General features: G+C 46.2%; 1 protein-coding gene across 1 annotated transcript in view; it reads right to left on the bottom strand.

Moving 5' to 3' along the window:
* ankfn1b (ankyrin repeat and fibronectin type III domain containing 1b) overlaps positions 1-18,693 on the bottom strand; it is a 163,727-nt gene that overhangs the window by 114,482 nt on the left and 30,552 nt on the right. Inside the window, exons 3-4 of the mRNA XM_066689307.1 lie at positions 5,851-6,041; positions 97-335 (exon numbers count right to left, since the gene is read on the bottom strand). Coding sequence (XP_066545404.1) covers positions 97-335; positions 5,851-6,041 — 430 coding nt within the window. The remainder of the gene's footprint in view (positions 1-96; positions 336-5,850; positions 6,042-18,693) is intronic.

Below are 18,693 nucleotides of genomic sequence, written 5' to 3'. Positions count from 1 at the left end.
CAGAGACTTGGGAGGAGTAACAACACAGCGCTTCCACAGATAACAACCAGCACCACTCGACTGGCGCAGCAGCCAGAGAGGGAAGAGAGCACTTACGAATTTCCTCTTGAGCTTGCCCTTGCCCCGGGGGGCGCGGCTCTCGGGCGCGGGGGTGCCGAACTCCACCTGGCCGAGGTGGTCGTCCACGGAGATGCTCTTGCGCAGGTAGGCGGCGCGCGAGCGGAAGTGGGAGAACGGGGACTGGGAGCGCGGCCGGCCCTCGGCACGCGGCCGCCGGCCCTCCGGCTCTCTCTCGTCGTCGTCGTCGCCGTCATCCTCCAGCCGCCACGCCTCCCCTGAGAGAGAGAGAGAGAGGGATGGGGGATATGGTGTGAGGGGGTGGAGGAGGGGAGTTGGGGAGAGTGAGCAGCAGGGGAAAGTGGGAGAGAGTGTATTAAATGAAGAAAATCAAGAGGGGAACGTGTAGGGAGGAAGAATGGGGGGATAGAAGAGAGAAAAATGTGTAAAACTAAAGGCAGAAAATGCAGTTTTCACAAAAGACAATGTACTGAGATTCAAGACACTTTCACAGTCGTACCATTCATCCCTGTGTGGCTGTGCCCTCCCTGGGGGTTGGGGATTACTACTGATGGATGACAACTTGAGTCTCCAGATCGGAACTAAAACCAAAGAATTGCATTACAGTGCCTTAACACAGTGACCCGACGAATTAAAGGCACATAAAAGATTCTAAAAGGGAAACTTGGGCCAGATTCAGCCAGCTCTCACTCGGAGGGAAGCTCTCGAATTAGTGACTTGCATCGGGAATGTGCAGAGCGTCTCGTTCGAGCCGAAATGTGCCAGTGACTCCAGTTGCTAGGCAACGCCAGGAGTCAAAGACCGGCTCCTTTTTTGATTTCGGATTTCCGGGCGAAGGCGCAGAGAAGGGGTGGCAAAAGTCTGACTCGGCCAAGGGAGGGAAGCCACACAGATTTCGGGTGAGGGGCCCGGCCACTGATGGAGAAAAACAATGACGGACAGAACGCTAATTTCAAATCTGTACGCGGTGAGCTCAGGACACAGACCACTTTGTACCATCTGACTGGATGGTTAAGTTTCCAATCGTGAGGAGGCCATTTGCCCCATCGTGCTCGTTTGGTGTCCGTTAATAACTAAGTGATCAAGGATCCTATCCAGTCTGTTTTTGAATGTTCCCAAATTGTCTCTTCAGCCACATCGCTGGGGAGTTTGTTCAGATTGTCCCCACGTAGTCTCCTCTGTTCCAGGGTGAAAAGGTTCAGGTCCTCAGTCTCTCAGTAGGACTTTCCCTTCAGACCTGGAATAAGTCTGGTTGCTCTCCTCTGAACTGCCTCTAGAGCAGCAATATCTTTCTTGAAGTGTGGAGCCCAGAACTGTCCACAGTATCCAGATGAGCTCTAACTAGTGCATTGTACAGTCTGAACATCACTGCCCTTGTTCTCAATTCTACACTTTTGACAATATACCCTAACATTGTGTTTGCCTTTTTTATTGCTTCCCCACATTGGTTAATCTTCTGCTGGTGCGTTTTCACCTTTCTGGGTCAAAACGCTGTTTCCTTTTCCGTCACAGGATGGAGACGCACCCCCATTGGGTCTTTAAGCCAAACTTAGCTGACCACCCGGCCCGATTCAAGTCTCACATCATCTGAAATTCCTTTTCAGCCCACAGCGGGCTCCGGTAAACGTCTCATAAATGTTCTCTGTGTTTCAAATGCCAGGCAACGCATTCAACTCTCCCAGTCCTGAGCAATTGAAAGAAAACAGCACACAGAAAAATAAACCCCAAAACACAGAATTGAATAATGAAATGTGAAACACAAATCCCACCTGGATCAGCCAGATATGCGAGTGAATACTAATGGCCTCCCCAAGCACCGGCTCAGGGGCCGTTTAGTCGCGGAAATAAAAGCCTGGATTCGGTGCTGCATAGATATATAAAGGCAGTTTTGTTGCATATGTAAGAGAAGTAACCCAGATTATGTAACACTCTTACGAGAGAAACTTTCAAATAACGTTAAATAAATGTGAATAATTGTTGAACTGGAAGGGAACGGAAATGGAACGGGGACAATTTGACCAGCGCTGACCGATAAACTGAGCTCCTGAACAGGCTGAACACTGACCTGACGCACACTGGGGTGTGAGTTTCCCAACAACAATGGCAGCAACATTACAGTGGAAACCAGGAACCGTTTTTTTTTTTTTTGCGAATAAAAAAATACAGCATTGTGAATTGAAATAAGATTAAAAGGGCAACAACATTTGCATACCCCACAGAGCAGCGCCCTGGCACCGCTCTCTACGACAGCATTAGACATTCACTTTAACAATTACATAATGTGGATACGATCCTAAAGTCGACAGGGCTGATGGTGCCGGTAATTGGAGCTGTGTGCTGATGATAACAGTGTTTGAAAGCTGGGGATGTTCTGCGGCTAATCGAGGCTCCAGGCAGATTTGGGTATTTTAAGCCACAGAACAACGCCTGACAAGATGCCAGCAGTCCATTTAATGCACTTATTGCTCCTTATATTTATTTATTTTTATCCTAAAAATCAACATGTCTTTTGCTGAAGTATTTGTTTTTCATTTTTCTCCTCGTTTTCTGTTTTGTTATGAATTCTTTCCTGGCTCTTTCAATGTATTTTGCCGTTCTTAATGTAAAGAATAAATAAATAAATAAATAAATAAATAAAAACCTCTCCCGAAAGGACAAGACAGGGAGATGGAAATAGGGTCGCTTTCACATTGACCATCAAGCGGAGCGGAGAGCGAGGGGTTTTGAAGGAGGCGGTCGGGGCTTTTAGCTCTCAGGTTTCTCTGAATGGAAGCTCGCTGCTCTGAGTAGCTGTTAAGTCCTTTAAGGGGAAGTCTTTGGCAATTATGCCCACTCACATCCATTGTGCTGCACATAAAGTACAGATAAGGAAACGTACTTTAATTCAGCGTGCATCTTCTGGATGCATTTCATAACTGAGTCACGTGTTTTATCTCCAATGCAAGAACTTTGTCCTCCCTCTCTGCCTGCGTACCTGTGATCCTAGTGAAGTATTCATTCACGAATTCCAGAAAGTCCACTCTGTAGCTATGGGGTGTTTAAAATAAAGACTTCTTGCTGACATTTGTACCCATTTCTGTTTGTCCAAATGCCACATAGAGTGCAGTCTGATTTCTTATTGTGGCCGATGTGCTGTGGTTTCCATTATGGGGTCAGATACTTATCATGAACTGGATGATCACAACAAAACTACCTTGAGTAACTATCAGCCAATTTGAAACAATAACTTTTGTTCACATCTCAAAATGAATCTCAAGGTCACCACCCTTGCTCGTTACGCTGCCAGGCGATGTCGAAATGAAAAAACACCGGAGAGTGTCCATTTTACGGTGTAATGGGGTGAGCGGTTCATAGCAATTTCTTTCAGTCCAAATGATACCTTCAGAAATTGGCCGTTTTTTGTTGTTTGTTTGCTTTCAAAATCGACCGTGGTTCACTGGAATCAGACCAAGACGCCACACTCACTCCCAGTAGCACTGAAAACAAGTCATAACTGACTGATCAGCAAAGCTACTGAATTCCTGAAAGTAACACATTTTCTGGCATCAATTCTCAAATCAAGAATTTAAAAACAAAAAAATCTTCAAAGTTCTTCAAAACAACACTGCTCTCATGAAAGACGTACTCCCTCCCCTTCGCCTCCCCCAAGATATCTTCATTTGGCTCATCAACACACCCTGAACCGATTTGAACTCTTTAAGGATATTATATCCAAACTCAAATTGTTGTTTGTTGTTAGTCATACCCCAGGAGACCGTGTTTCGTCTCCAGGCTCACTCGGAGGATTAGATGTCTGCTGGTTTTCTGGAGGAAACCAAAACCCACAGCACTTGGCTGCCTTGTTGGCTACAGACATGACAAATCGGCTCCAAATTGTGCCGTGACCCCTGGCTCAGCTGACAGCTCACTCGCGGTTGTCAGATTCGCCAGGGAAGTTGGGAATGTGACGCAGGGGCGATAATGTAGCTGACAAGCCCCGGGAATGTGCAAGGAGGGTCTGTGTACCGTCCGGACTCGGTTCTTCATTGCGTCTCCAGGCAGCCAGGCGTTTACTTGTCAAATTTCCTACAACTGGTTGAACAAGTAAACTATCCACGTCTCAGATGAGGAGGAACTGACTAATAAATCTGCTGAAAGTCACATTCTCCTCGCTCATAAGCCGCAATGAAATGTCCTCTCTGTCTACCTCGACCTTCTCTGGACTTGCTCAACACACTCAGTGGAGATTCATCAAGGTGCTGATCGCTCAAGTCGCAGGTGAACAACCATCTCAGATTTTTGCAACAGCCAGAACAAAATGGCGCCCAACATTATGTACAGCCACGATAGCCTTCGAATGCAAAGAGTCAGTTCGTACTTTAATGGGTGCCCAATTGAGAGCCCCTAAATAGCATTTCCAAAGCTAGGTAAGATGCTCAACCATGAAGAAAGCCCTCTCCTGGTTGGGTATGTTGGCCATTATCAATAAATCATTGCCAAACCTCCGAAGTCACTTCTGAGCCGTGGCTACGGTGAATGAGACACTCAGTCAAGCACACCTCTCATCATCTGGTTCCTTTAATTGGATTTCTACCCCCCACCCCCCCACCATATTCTTCAACACCACAAAAAAAAGTGTCACTGAAAATTAAAAAGCTCTCTGGTTATAATAAAGCACAATGCACTGTTTCTCCGCTGAATGAAGGTCAATGAATTCGATGTTGGAGCAGAAATCCTATTACAAAATAATAATAATAGTAATAATAGAAGGGAGTTAAATACCAAGCTGAAATGAATCAGATCGCTGCATTCAAAAGCAGCTCTGCCATTCAGACCGGCTGGCACTTCACAAGAGCTCTGCTTTGTAATTTTCCAGACAGTTGCCGCTAAAATCCACATGCCTGGGGTGAGAGACCGAAGGCCGTCGCTCAAGGGCCACATCGATGAATTTCCACTGGTTTAAGGTGTCCATGATTAGATTCTCACTTCATTCTGAACTCTGGACATTTGCTGTGAATCTGATATGGGGATGTTTCTCACTTTCTCCTCTTATTCGGTGCTCCTTAGAACAGCAAAATCCCACTGTGGCAACCTCTAGCGTTAATAGATACATGGCCATCCGATTGCTATATTTCTCAAAACTATCAATACCTGCAAAACTGCCTAATATATATGCATGCACACGCACACGCACACGCACACGCACATTTATTAGTTTGCTAAAATTTGCCACACAAAAAATGGGCCCGATTTTGATCTGATCGAAGCTCGGGATCTCTGCAGAGTTTTCCTGAACACAGAGCGACCGACATCTCGTCTTCATGTCAAAAGCACGCTGTGCAGCTGTGACTGAACATCTGCCGGTGGCTTCTCTTTCGGCCAACGTAAGCTTTTATCCCCTTCAATGAGGCGCTCACAGCAGGGACGGTGCACTATCATCTCGTTAGGTAAATGGGATTATGGATGGAGCCGCAACCTGATGACTTAAAACAGCGTGGATTACAGACTTGGGAAACTGAGATAACGGTATCGGCATCGGCGCACTCTGAGAAATGAAGGCTAGTGTGACCTGTTAATAAATTACTTTTCTATCCGTGTATGACGTGAAGATGTCAAATGTCAAAAAACAACGGTAAGTAACTTATTGATTAAAAACAATGGACTTAAAATATGTTGCGGCACACTTTTTAATTCTGTTAGGACCTGATCAAATTTAAATAAATGAGAAGAGTATTCTTTATTTATGTACCACGGCACGGTGGTTGGGCCGCACAAAGATATCATTGACCTTACCTGCAGAGGGCAGTGTGCAGCCCTTGGGCTGGGTGGGGCTGAAGACGGGTTTTCTGCGGGTGGGTGCCAGCTCCTGACTGCCGCCCACTAGGTCTGAGTGGTGCACACGGCCGACAGTGGGGGACTGGGGGATGCTGGGAAGCGTGCGTGACTTTGCCAGAAGGGGTCTCTGCAGTTTCCTTTCCAGCGACCTGCAATCCAGAAACACACAGCGAAGTCAGACGAAAAATCGAGAACACATATATGCTTCATAATTCAAGTCCCTGTTCTGTGGCTGAGATGAGATTATCTACAACACCAGGTCTCAGCCCAGCAAGAGGTTGAAGTCACTCCTGCATGTTTCCTTACATCACCAGCGTTCCGATATCTGAAACACCATCGAGAGCTTGAAGCAAATTCAATTAAGCTTCTGCAAAGTCAGATGAAACAAACGCACACAAACAAACATCTCTTCGGCTCTTAGAATTCAGAACAAGGATGGTACACAAAGATTTACGAAGAAGTGCAACTTGGGAACAGCATGTGCCTAAACAAACAAATACACGCAGACGATCATCACAGTAATTAATGGCACACCCCTCCTTATGTGAAACGCAGCCCGTACAAAAGCCTCTTTCTCTGGCGCAGACACTTGCGTAAAGCCTCTGCATTCAGAAACCACAAGAGAATGAAGCCTTATATTTATATAACATGTAACATCTCTCATGTGGCAGATACAAAAAGACCGATTCAGCCCGCAGTGCAGCACGCAACTTATGCTATTTGATCCAGTAACCACCGCAGCTTTATGAAGAGGTAACTTGAAACCCACTTAAACCAACACTGGTGACTTTAACAATAAATCTGCGGTTTGAACTGCAATCTCACCGTCCACACCAGGGCATATTTTCAGCCCAGTTACTCGCATTAACAAATGCAAGCCTGTAGTCGATAACTAGAGACGAATGCAGCAGGCGACGCTCTCTTGGCCTCAGTCTTTCTTGCTTTTCCCCGAAATGATAATATGTAAACGGTTCCATTAATTGCTTGCTCAGAGCCCACGGTTCAATAAACTGACAATTCAGAAACGTAAAACAAAATGCAAACACATTTATAACCGGGGCAGATGCTGGCACGGGGCCCCCAGTGGTATCATTCCAGGTTTTTGCTAGAGGTCAAGCTGCATTCATTAATCTGTTATAGTTTTCCCTTTTTGTTTTTTTCACTGTTCTTCAGGGAAGCGATCTGCTCGAGAAACAGCACAGGAAACCAAATACAAACTGCCTTTTGAAGACGGTGCGGCAGTGAGGCGCTGAGCCCTTTCCACTCATTTGTTCTCTATAATTATTCTGTTGCATCTGTACAGAGAGGGTGGCGGCCACAGAAACTGAAGGGGCTACTTGGCACCTGTTAATATGCGTTTGTTTGTGTATTGCAGCACGTAACGCGAGGTTTTAATGTAGGGCAACCAAGCAACAACTCCCATCCAGGGTCTGAGTCACAGATTATTCTTCTTCACAGGTTATCTGCCCCCAACCAGGACAGACAGACGGATAAATAAACAAACCCTGTACATAAATCTTACTCCGCCTAACGAGAGGCCATCATTAGTGATGCTAAATTTGCTCTCCAGACAAGAAAGACGAGTTGGTTCTGCATGAGATGGTTTTTCATTCTTGTTATTGCATTGCTGTTCATCATAAGCATTCCCCGCGCGCACACTCTCGCCTCCCTCGATGCACGGAGCCCTGTTCCTCTGAACAGAGAGCTGTAGATCAGCCATCAAGACTCATCCAGGCAACACAATGCAATCTTTCCGCTGAAAACAGCTGTTCCCGTTTATCAGAGTCCCATCTTAACGAACCTGCTGGAGTCAGACAGACGAAAATGGTATCACCATTTTACGGGAGCTACTGTACTTCTCATCGCACCATGTAAATGATTACATTTACTGACACTTTGTTAACAAATACATATGATGCGCCTTTAGACCGTTTAAAAAAATGGTCATCGTCAAACTGAACTGGGCATTGTTTTACAAAGATCGAGTTTAAATCATGAAGCAGCAGGATGGCAGACTGTGAGGATAACCACTATACCACTATTAAAGTCCAAATCAATACACATTAGCAAGTCGTTTCAGAACAGAGCCAAAGGAATCTATAGAGAACGATTAAAGTGCTAACCCGAAGTGAATTCTGTATTGAACCACGGGGTTTACTTCACGAGCTCCCAACCGTGCAATCTAACACAAAATAGATATCTGATGCAAACGGCTGAAAAGGCTCTCATGCTTTCTCCCAGTGATTTTTCTGTTATGAGTTCTAAAGTGATTATTACAAATCGCGAGGTTGGCTGAAACGTGTAGCTGCAAATAAAACGGCTAATTCTGCGTTTTTCAGCGCGGGGCGGGCCCCGGCGACGCTCCCTGCCAGTCTCAGCCGCTGTGACGGCGCAGCGGGTGGTGGCGCTAATTCCACGGCCCGGCCGTCCGTGCTGCCTTTGAAGTTGCTCCGGGCTCTACTCGTCTGCCAGGGCTGGATTAGACGCTCTTCTCGCGCTCCCGGATCAGCGCAGCATCCTTCCCTTTGCCTTGGGATTAGTGCCATCACACTGCGTACATGCGCCGAAAGGTGGGGAAATTCTTTTGAAGAACGTCCGATTTGCAGACAGAAGGGACTGTATGTTGGCTGTCAAAAGACACAAGTTGGGTTGATACTGGGCTTTTTAATGCCGCAGCCAGTGAGTGTACAAGAAGCACAGAGGGATTTCCCATAGGTATGCACCAGCCAGGTATAATATCCCTATCTCTAAACCAAGACAACAGCTTTTGCATCTTTTTCCTTCAGTTCAACCTGATCATGTTCAGTCCTGTCCATCAGGCTTTCTGAAAGGCTGAACTCAAAATCAAAAGAATAAGTTCATTCATCTAATAAAAACAATATATGAGCGGTGGTCTCTGCTCAGGAATCACAACCAGGATCAGGGTCCAATTACCCACGATCCTCTAATTGGAAAACCTACAAGTCAATAAAGCATGCTTAAACCTCCAATAGCTAACTAAGAATTGATAACTAAGCACGGATTGAGCCAGGGGATGGAGTCCAAAGCTTTTCAAAGGTTTCAATCAATCAGAATTTGTCTCGTTAGTGCCTGGTCAATAAAGCAATTTGCACATAAAAGCCAAGTTACCATGAAACTGCATGTTGTTGTTGAGGGACACTGCAGCCAGGGAACAACACCAATGTAAAGAAATTGGCTTTGCGATGATGTATGCGAGACAAATTGGACGGTATGCGTTTAAATGAATAGCCCCATCGACAAGATCGTTTACATTCCACTGCGTGACAGAGAAGGTACACTCTCTACAGAAGTGCGAGGCTATACAATCGTATTCAACCCTTTCAAAGAGAAGCCGTCGGAAAGAAGATTCCAACAGCAGATTTTTCCATCCGGTCCAGCGTTCATCTTTCTTGGCTTCCAATGAAGTTGTTGCTCTTCTAGGTCCAGCAAATTGCTCCAGCTAAAATCGGTGTTACGGGGTGGAAAGAGCGGCGCTACATGCAAATTCTTAGCCAATGTGCCCTACAGATGTGTAACACTAATGTGGTTCCCCCGGACACATCTTGGAAGGCGTGTGCATTGGCATGGTAAGATAGGATGATGTCAGAGTGATCAAGCATGCCAGCAGAGCAGATGCACAATTGTGCCTTCAGTGTGTGAGAATCATTGTACACTATCACTAGATGTTCCATGGTTGCGGAATATGTCGCCAAGTCTGACAGAATGAAAACTAATGTTCATTCACAATCACTTGTTGTTTTTTTAGTTAATGATTCAAGGCAGTTTATTTCAGAGGAAAACTAACAAAGGGGGCGACGGGGGACTCTTATATACTTAGTTTTGCATGAATGAATGGCAACGTCTCACAGTGTTTCACTTAGAAGTACGAACAGATACTGACAAGGCCAGAGAGCGGACGGTCATGCATTATTCACGAGAGCCGCTATATTATTACACAGACTGGCAGCTCCTCCAAGCTCCTTCCACAGGCATGCCGAAACACCTGGCAAAGACAGATGGACAGACAGATGCCAGCGGGCCGCCACCAAACACTGCCTGTCTGCCTGCCTGTCTGTCTGGCCAGCTCCGCTCCGGCACATTTGGGCTCGGCTCACTTCGTAGCGGAGATGCTTTAGATCATATTAGCAAGCAAACCTGTTGCTAAGCAACTCTAAATTTCAGGAAGAGAAGAGGCGACTGACTCCCTTAACGGTTAGCGCCAAACACGAGCCCCGTACCTTATTATCAGCACTGGAATCACTCGAGCGTGATTGTCAGTCTGCCTCTTGGAAAAGGAGCACTAAAAATGAAAACAGTGAACAGTCTGACAATTGCAACTTCCTGGCACTGTTGCCTTAATAATAGGAATTACAAGTTGTTAAAATCAACACGTCCTGTGGCCGCCCCGACTCCGCCACCGCCTCGCCATCAGAAATAAAAGCGGTTCTGATGCGAGTCTCTGTAGGTTACGCTGGATAAATGTGTCTGTTAAACGAGTCGCACCTACACCCCAGTGTCTATAAAAAGAGTTAATCTCTTCCTCATTTCCATAAAAACATTTAATGTCCATTTCATTGTGCATGACATACACATACATACGCGCGACTGCTGACATTTTGGAGATCTGGATACCAGCTGGAGGACTTGGAAATGTAAGGTGTAGCAGGGTTTTATCATTTGTGCAAGAATGAAGAGAAAACAATACTCTGGCATATAACAGTAAAGAAATGTAAATTACACCCACTTAATGGATTACGATCCAGGTCTGCCTTTTATTTGGATGTATTCATAGGACAGTTCGAAGGGCTTTATTTCTACAGAACAACCTTCTCTCTTTTGCGAGAGCAATTAAAATATGAAAGGTCAACATCCAGCCAGAGACGATACTGAAATGGCAAATCAGAAGCGAATTATTTTTCTCTTCGCTTTAACGCAGTTCATTTGAGGATCGAAATAAATTCTGCACTTAACCAAAAAAAAAAAAAACACCCCATGGAGCTTTCCACTTATACTTCACTCAAATACAATTTAAAAATATTCATAATCGCCACCTTCTTATAATCAGGACACCCTTTCAACGGATCTCTAGTCTCATAAGCCTGTATGCATTGTCAAGGAAATTCGATATTGTCCAGTATTAAAAGTACAGCTCTTCCCGTCTTCCCTACGCAAGTGTATAATCATATCAAAAGACACTGTGCTGCTGGTCCCGTCCTTTACAAATGAATCACTTTATCATTAGAGCAGGTAGAACCAAGAGATTTTCTGCTTCTGTGTTCAAGAAGCCACAATAAAAAAAAATCTAAATCAAAATGCCAGCCTGGTAGGAGGTCGATGTGGATGATTCAGATTGTAAGATCGAAAATAGCAACAGCCTGTCTAGAGTGTCTTGATTATTTTCACTGAGTGACACAGCTGAGTAATAAAAGACTGTAGAGAGACCCGCGCCACAAGTCACAGTCCAACTGGAGGTTGTGTGGAGGAAAAAAAAAAAAGCCACCGTACATTCTGGGAAACGCTTCACCAACTCTGGCACCATTGCCTTTTCTATTACTCTCTCTCCTTTGTGCTGAACTGTCCTAGAGAGCAGCACAGATTTAACTTCCACAGTCCAGTAACAGGACGGAAAATGTTGAACAGTTACACAATCCAGGAGAGGAAAAAAAAAAAAAAAAATCAATGCACTGTTTTCATCTCACCCTCAAGCTTTCCCTTGAAGATGTTGCAACTTCCAACATTTTGAGTTTGCTTACATAAAATCTGGGGAAACATCTGCCAGATTGTGTAGAAAGCACTAGCCAGGGCAGGCAATGGGACTGCAGGGATACAACTGGGGTCTCTCAGACTTCTTTAGATTTCTTGTGCCGTTTTGTGTTTGGTTGTCTGCAGAGAAAGACCATTAGATTGGCAGAGAGCGTGTCATCTCTGGTTCATAGTAGACATGGTTTTAAATGGCACCACAGTGGAAATCAATGGATAGTGACAAACTGATCCCCTGAAATGCCCTCGATTGAGAAGTTCCTGAATCACCAAGAAGAGGGAGAGAGAGAGAGAGAAACCTCTTTCACAGGGAACCCAGAGTACGAAGTGAAAAATTGAAAGCCAATATCTTAACTTCTGACATGAATGGTTTGTTATGTTTTGGTTTGTTTTTTTAATTTAGATTTTGACCGGTAATTATTTCCACTCACTTCATTTTCCTTTCCTCGACAACTACGCCCCCCGCCCTCAACAACACGCGGACGCGAATGCACGTCCCCCCCAATTCTGAAACCAAACCTACGCCCGCGGACAAGCGTGACTCGTTTTGTTCAACACGGTTTTATTTATAGTTGAAATATGTTCTTGTCCCAGTTTTAGAGCTTGCAAACTGCAGACAAACCCTGGTTAACTGATGCCCACCACAAACTGCTTCCCGTGTTCCCGTGAGGCAGCGTCCTTTTCTACATCATCCGTGCTCTCGCGCTCCTCAGATCCCGCCCACTCCGGTTCACAGGTGGCCGTCAGGATTGATGATCGTGGCTGCAGGCGAACTTCAGTCGCATGTGCAGCAGTGAAGCGGGGAATTTGTATTACTTAAAACATCTTCGCAACATCAAAAGAGGGACATCAGGAGCAGAATCTCCTCCAGGCTCTCAATGTTTCCTTCACAGCTCCACAGTTCTGAAGGCAAAATATAAATAAACGCACGAACAGCTCCCCGGTACACGCCGAGCATCGTGATCCATGCAAATGCGCGCGGGAAGGGGAGGCAGATTGTGGTCGATTAAAGAAACACACAAGCGTGGATAATCGCTTAATCCCTTTTATGTCTCCTGAACATTCTCTCTCTATCTTGATTTCATTACCCGCTCCGAACACTACGGCCACAAACCCGCTCCCGGTCGATAAAATTTCTAGTGTGCTATCGGCACAACTTTCTCTCACAAAACAGACCTTTCGTCTGTGTGAAATACAAGGCAAGACCGAGACGTGGGATCTGAGCAAAAACGGAGGCCATGCAGATGTCTAGGCCTATGTTGTGAGCTGTAGGTCTGCTTTATCGACTGTGCCAGGGTGAAAATATAGATGAACCAGCTAGGAAGCTTATGATTGGGAATCCGACACAAACTGACATTCCCAAGCATGTCCCATCTGTGTGGAAAGGGATGCCTGCTTCTCTCCGAGTCTCCAGCCTCGCAGGACGGTCATAAACAATTAGGACCAAGTTGCTATTGTCAGAGCAGCTGGTAAAGGGAGCCGCGGGGAAGATCTCCACAGCGAAGCTCTCCGGGGATTTCGTCAGTGTAGAGGAGCCACAGGGCATATCAGTCATTCGACAAAGCAACAGGCTAGGCTATCAAATACAAACCAACCCCCCTAACCTCTCGAAAGAGTATCCAATTCTACCTATTAAATCGTTTCCATAAAGAAAGTAAAATAAAAACAAGAAGTGTTCATGCAGTTCATCGCTGGGTAATTCATTCAGATCTTTAAACAGTCATAGAGACGGTGGCGATCGCTGCGCCGACACTGGGGCAGATTCACGGGGTTTACAGGGCGAAATGACAGCAACGCGAGAGGAATCCGGGTCTTTTCAAACACATCGTTCACTGTGCGGAGGAGCGCATCATGCTAAAACAAGACACCGTAAACAATAAGAGTCATAAAAGCACGAGACTGGAAAAGGTACGCGGTCCTGAAAGCACTGCAGTCGGGCTCACACTAGTAAAGTAGCGCGACGATTGATCACGCGCTCGTGTCGCTGCACAGCTGGGCGTTGTTGCTGTAGAACACGCATGGTCACGCATGCTTATGAACGGGGACCGATACTGAAGCGTGACCTTGTGGAGTGGAGCTACTTAAACCTTACGAGAGCTCACCTCCTTCCTAATGCCAAAGACCAGAGATTTTGAACTTTGGTTTTCATTCAATCATTAGGAAATATATAGAAATGTAAATCTATAAAGTTCTTACAGATCCCGAGGGCAAGAGCTAATGCTGGTAGCAAACGAGGGCGACTCTTTTTCAAAGGTTTGCCTCACCAGCCTGTTTCTCCCCTTTTATTGAATGTTTCACCTGCTGCACATCATATCATCTGTTGCCGCGTCTGTCATTTTCCATTATTACAGACTGTTCCAGCATTTAACCTCCAGGTTAAATATAATGACAGATGGTGTCGGGAGGGACAGGGAATCAAATCAGACTGCCGTCGCTTACGTTTCTGATCCGCGTCCGGTGGAAAGAGCCCTAAGCGCAGCGAGGAAACTGGAACAGTGAAAATATTTATTATACACTTCAACATGCATGCAGATGTTTCAGAAGCCCGCTTGGAATTCCACGCATTGAGTTACATAAGAACCTGCAGCTCGTTAAACCTGACGAGGATCAAACGGCAACGCAGCGGGACTCTTGTTCGCTTCCCAAGGATTTCAGCATTGCAGCAGCTGCAGAGTAACATGCCCCTCTCACAATCAGCTGTGGAAAGGCTCTGCTGGAAGTGCGTGTTTACCCCAGTTTGTTCAACTAGATCTTCTCAAGAAACCCCTCTCCAATAGAGTCTCCCAGTGTGTGGTTAAGAGCAATTCGAGGGCTAAAACCTTGTTCAATTTGAAAGACAAAACCCAAGCAGCAGAGAATGGTGTATACGAATGACCCGGCATGCATTAACGAATTGAACATTCATTTACAGCCCAAAGTTGTTTTGTTCCGTTTCCTTTCGTCTCAAATATTTTTTCACAGGCATACAGGAGATGTTCAAAAGATCAATATGCATCCACAGAAGGTATTCTTATGTTCTCCCAGTCTGTTTGCAGACTTCCTAATTGCTTTTTGTTTGTTTGTTTTTAAAAACATATTTGCCTGTATGTTTCTCCCAGGCAGTTAACCCACGGATGATCAAAACAACGGAAAGTGTTAGAAAATGGAGATGCCTTCTTTTTCACATGGAAGGTCTGTCCCACTGATGAGATGAATATATTGAGTAAAAATAGAAACTCAATGGAAATGATTAACTAGAACTCACAGGGGAGGGAATTACATAAAACTAAAAGACTAAAAATAAATAATTCCCCAAATCCACGAGTTGAAATAGGGGACTGTATTCCTCAGATGAAGGGGGTGACCGATATTAAGTGTCAATTGATTTGCCCTCATAGAAACTCATAGAAAAACTGTTCTTGGATGTCTTTATGTAATGGCTTAATTCCTCTTCAGATAAAGGTAGGCAGAGTGCATTTGGGTATTTTAAATGTCTTCAAGAACTGCTGTGTGTTAGTGATACAGCTTCTGGCATTGGCCACAGCAGCAGAAGTCATGTCCTGGTTAGACGATCGCCCTTGGTCCTCACCACATGAACTTGGACATCTGACTGGTCTTTGAAGACACCATGGCTTTCCACATTTGCCCGACAGGTAGAAATACTATTCCACACCACCAACCGCAACCCCGACAGTTTAGGTATGCGACAGGGGACGTCACGTTTCATTTGGGTAAAAATAGGTACATTAAATCAATTTCCACTTCAAAACCTGGCACCAATTCCTGAGAGAGCAGCAGTTTCCAAAGCTGTAACTAAATCTCGTCAGGAGCTGCCTCGGTCTGAAGGAGCTCAGTCAGTCACAACAGTTTCCGAACACAGACGCAAGGCAGACTCCCAGAGTATCACTTCTCTCGCAGGGTGGGCACCGAGTGGCCATGTTCACCCCAGGCCCTCACTGATAAAACCACGAGGAGGGCAGGTGACCTCTACTTCAGGACAACGTACAATTCTTAATGGAATCAGTACAACTAGGAATCTCAAAGCTAGGAAAGATACCAAATTGAAACCAGACTGCGGGAGATATCCAAAAAACATTTTCCATCAGGAAAAGCATACACCTGTATTTATAAAGCAACACCATGAATACACCTGGTCGGATTTGCTCATCGGGGCAGGTCAAAAGCTTCCCATTAGATTTCATGGCCCTTAAAATAAAAAAATAAACACAAACACACACATAAAATCTTAAAACGTGGAAAATTTATTGTGGGCCAAATATTTAACGCAGGAGATTTGTGTAAAACCCTGGAAAGAGGTGGTGTGCATTTTGTCAAGTAACAGATGAGTAGATTTTAGAAAAGGAGGCAAAAAAAAAAAAGTTGCCTGTCCGAAACAGGAGACACCCAACACACAGCCCTACCTGGCTTCAGAGATGGTACAGCAGTAGCTGCCGCTCCGCCGGGAGTCCCGCCTGCCCCCCCGCAGCTCATCCCGGGACTTGCGGCGGCTGAAGTAGTCCGTAAGTTTCCCGAAACTCGACATCCTCCCTGGTTCGGTGTCGCCAGCCCAGCCCCGGCTCCCCCCAACGACCCTGACCTCCCCTCCAGCCCAGCCCTCGATCCCTTCTCTCTGCCTTATCTACCCCAGAGCACGGCCATCTCCTGCCGGCTCAGCATCCACCTGGCCATTCTTAAAAGACGCACCCGAAAAAAAAAAAATCCTCCTGCGCTCCTTCTCAGTGTATCTCCACTTCTCAGAGCCACAGTACCGTCTCAAAATAGCAGCGCTAATAAACGCACTGGCGACAGCAGCGCACCTGCCGCCGTGTCGGAGCGCTGATGAAGAGCGAGCTCTCAAATTGGCCCCATTTATTAATACTGTCCTACAGATCTTTTTCTGTTTTTTCTCCAGCACAGAAATCTAGAGCATCCGACACACAGCGATCCTCATCTTGTGCGCTCTCTCCCCTTCCCTCTTCTCGTCTCACTCACTCCCTCTCTCCCTCCCTCCCTCTCTCTCACTCTCTCTCTCTCTCTCTCATACACACACACACACACACACACACACACACGCGTTCCGTCACATCCCCGAGATCTCAGAGCCACAATGACAGACGCATTAAGAAGGAAAAAAAAGGCAAAAGAAGAGGGAAGAAAGAGGATCAAGGTGGTGGTGGGGGTTCTTGTTGGGGGGGGTGTCGTGTGTGTGTGTGCTGGGGGGGGTGACTACATCTCCCCCTTGGTAACTGAGGCAACGGCAACCATCAGGTTTTTTTCTCCAGCTGCAGACGGAGCTGAATATCCTTGTGCGATTTCCATTCTGATCAGAGCTGGGGCTCAGCAAGAGACACCTCTTCAAAAGCAGACCTAGTCCCCCCCCCACCCCTCCATTTGTCCGTGTGTGTGCGTCACCTGCTTTACTAGTCATCCTTTATTAAGTTGCACCCCCGTCTACCCCACACACTGAATCCTTTCAAATCCAATTAGACCTCATCAAAAATAAATAAATAAACACTCAAAGTAAATAAAGATCAATAGAGCATGCATGGCCGCCCACACACACACACATTATATATATAGATTATATATAAATATATACATACATACACACACACACACACACACACACACACACACCACTTGGCTTTGACTAGAGACCGAAAAAATTAAATTTCACAAAAAAGAAAAATGACAGTGGAGGGAGCACTGACAGGCAGCGAGAGTGGAGCGCTTTATAGTCTAGAGAGCTCATTAGAGGGGATGCGAGGGTCCGCGTACTCCGCGTTGCATCTCTCCGAGCAGGCGGCTTTAATAGACTCTGGAGGACTCGTTACTGCGAGATCCGAGAGCCACAGCCAGCCGAGAGGGGGGCGGCGCAGATTGGGGGAGACGGGATGCTCCGGAAACCCACCGTCCCGTAACTGCTATATTCGGCACAGGCTGGCGATTCGAGATTCAGATGAAGCCCGAGTCTCGACAGCTAGGACGACTTGCCGTACCCGAGTTGCTTCTGGTGAGCCCCGGAGCTGCCAATTACTTTATGGGTCTAATGCCGTGGTTAATTCACTACCCAGCGAGTGCACTGCAATCACTTATAAGATGTCAGTGTCCGCCGTGTACAGGCATAGAGAGGGGTTTCTCCAGCACACCAAGCAAGAACACACCCCACTCAACTGCTGGCTGACCTGTTAATGGATGGCAGAGGAAGGACAATGTACAAGTTCAGAAACTTGACAAGAAATGAACAGTGATTAGGAAATATCGCAGAGGACAGGAAGAGGTACAACACTCTATAAGTCCCACAATGATTTGGAAAACCCAGCACTACAGGTGCGAGGAAAAACAAAATGTAATCCAACCTCCGGAAAACCAAAGGAATTATAAATGCGAGACCCGGCATGATGGCCGCTAGCGAGAGACCTTCCTGCTAACCACGGGACGGCCCCATAGCTCCTCGATTCAACTCATGGCTGGCAGCTGAGTGGGCCTGAAAAATCGGGATCCATTAAAAGGCCTAACGTCAGCAGCAGGAGCAGTGAAACCAGCCAAATTAAATGTACAGAATTCATTACAGCGAAGAGCGCGCGTCAATGTTCACCGACCCACTCGGCTCGATATAAAAGACGGAGTGCTGGGATCTACGAGACGGCAAATTAAAACGGGAGTAGCTCGGGACTGCTGTCAGGAGAGTCTGGAGGGGGTCTCTTTGCTCACAGACACGCATGTTTTGCGTTTTGTGGTAGGGAACCTGGAAAACAGAAGGCTGGCGCTTTCATCACGACCCCCGAGTCGCTGCCAGCATCAGGGGGCACAGCTCCCCTCGCCCTCCATCTCGTAAACATGAGACCGTGAGGGAGAACCGTTGGAGGACTTGATTATCTCACACAACACTGTGTCAGTCATCACAGAGTGCGGTGTGAGCTGGAAAGCCGTCACAATCAATTCGTTCCCAACTCAATCATCCCCCCTTGAGACCGAGACACAGAAGTGAATCAGATTTCAAGCCTGACCCCCGAGAGCCCGAGATCTCATTCCAGCCCAGGTGAGGGACTAACCAGCGCA

This window comes from Amia ocellicauda, chromosome 17 (assembly GCF_036373705.1).
Source record: "Amia ocellicauda isolate fAmiCal2 chromosome 17, fAmiCal2.hap1, whole genome shotgun sequence".
Lineage (NCBI taxonomy): Eukaryota > Metazoa > Chordata > Actinopteri > Amiiformes > Amiidae > Amia > Amia ocellicauda.
This window is presented reverse-complemented; position numbering and strand designations above follow the sequence as displayed.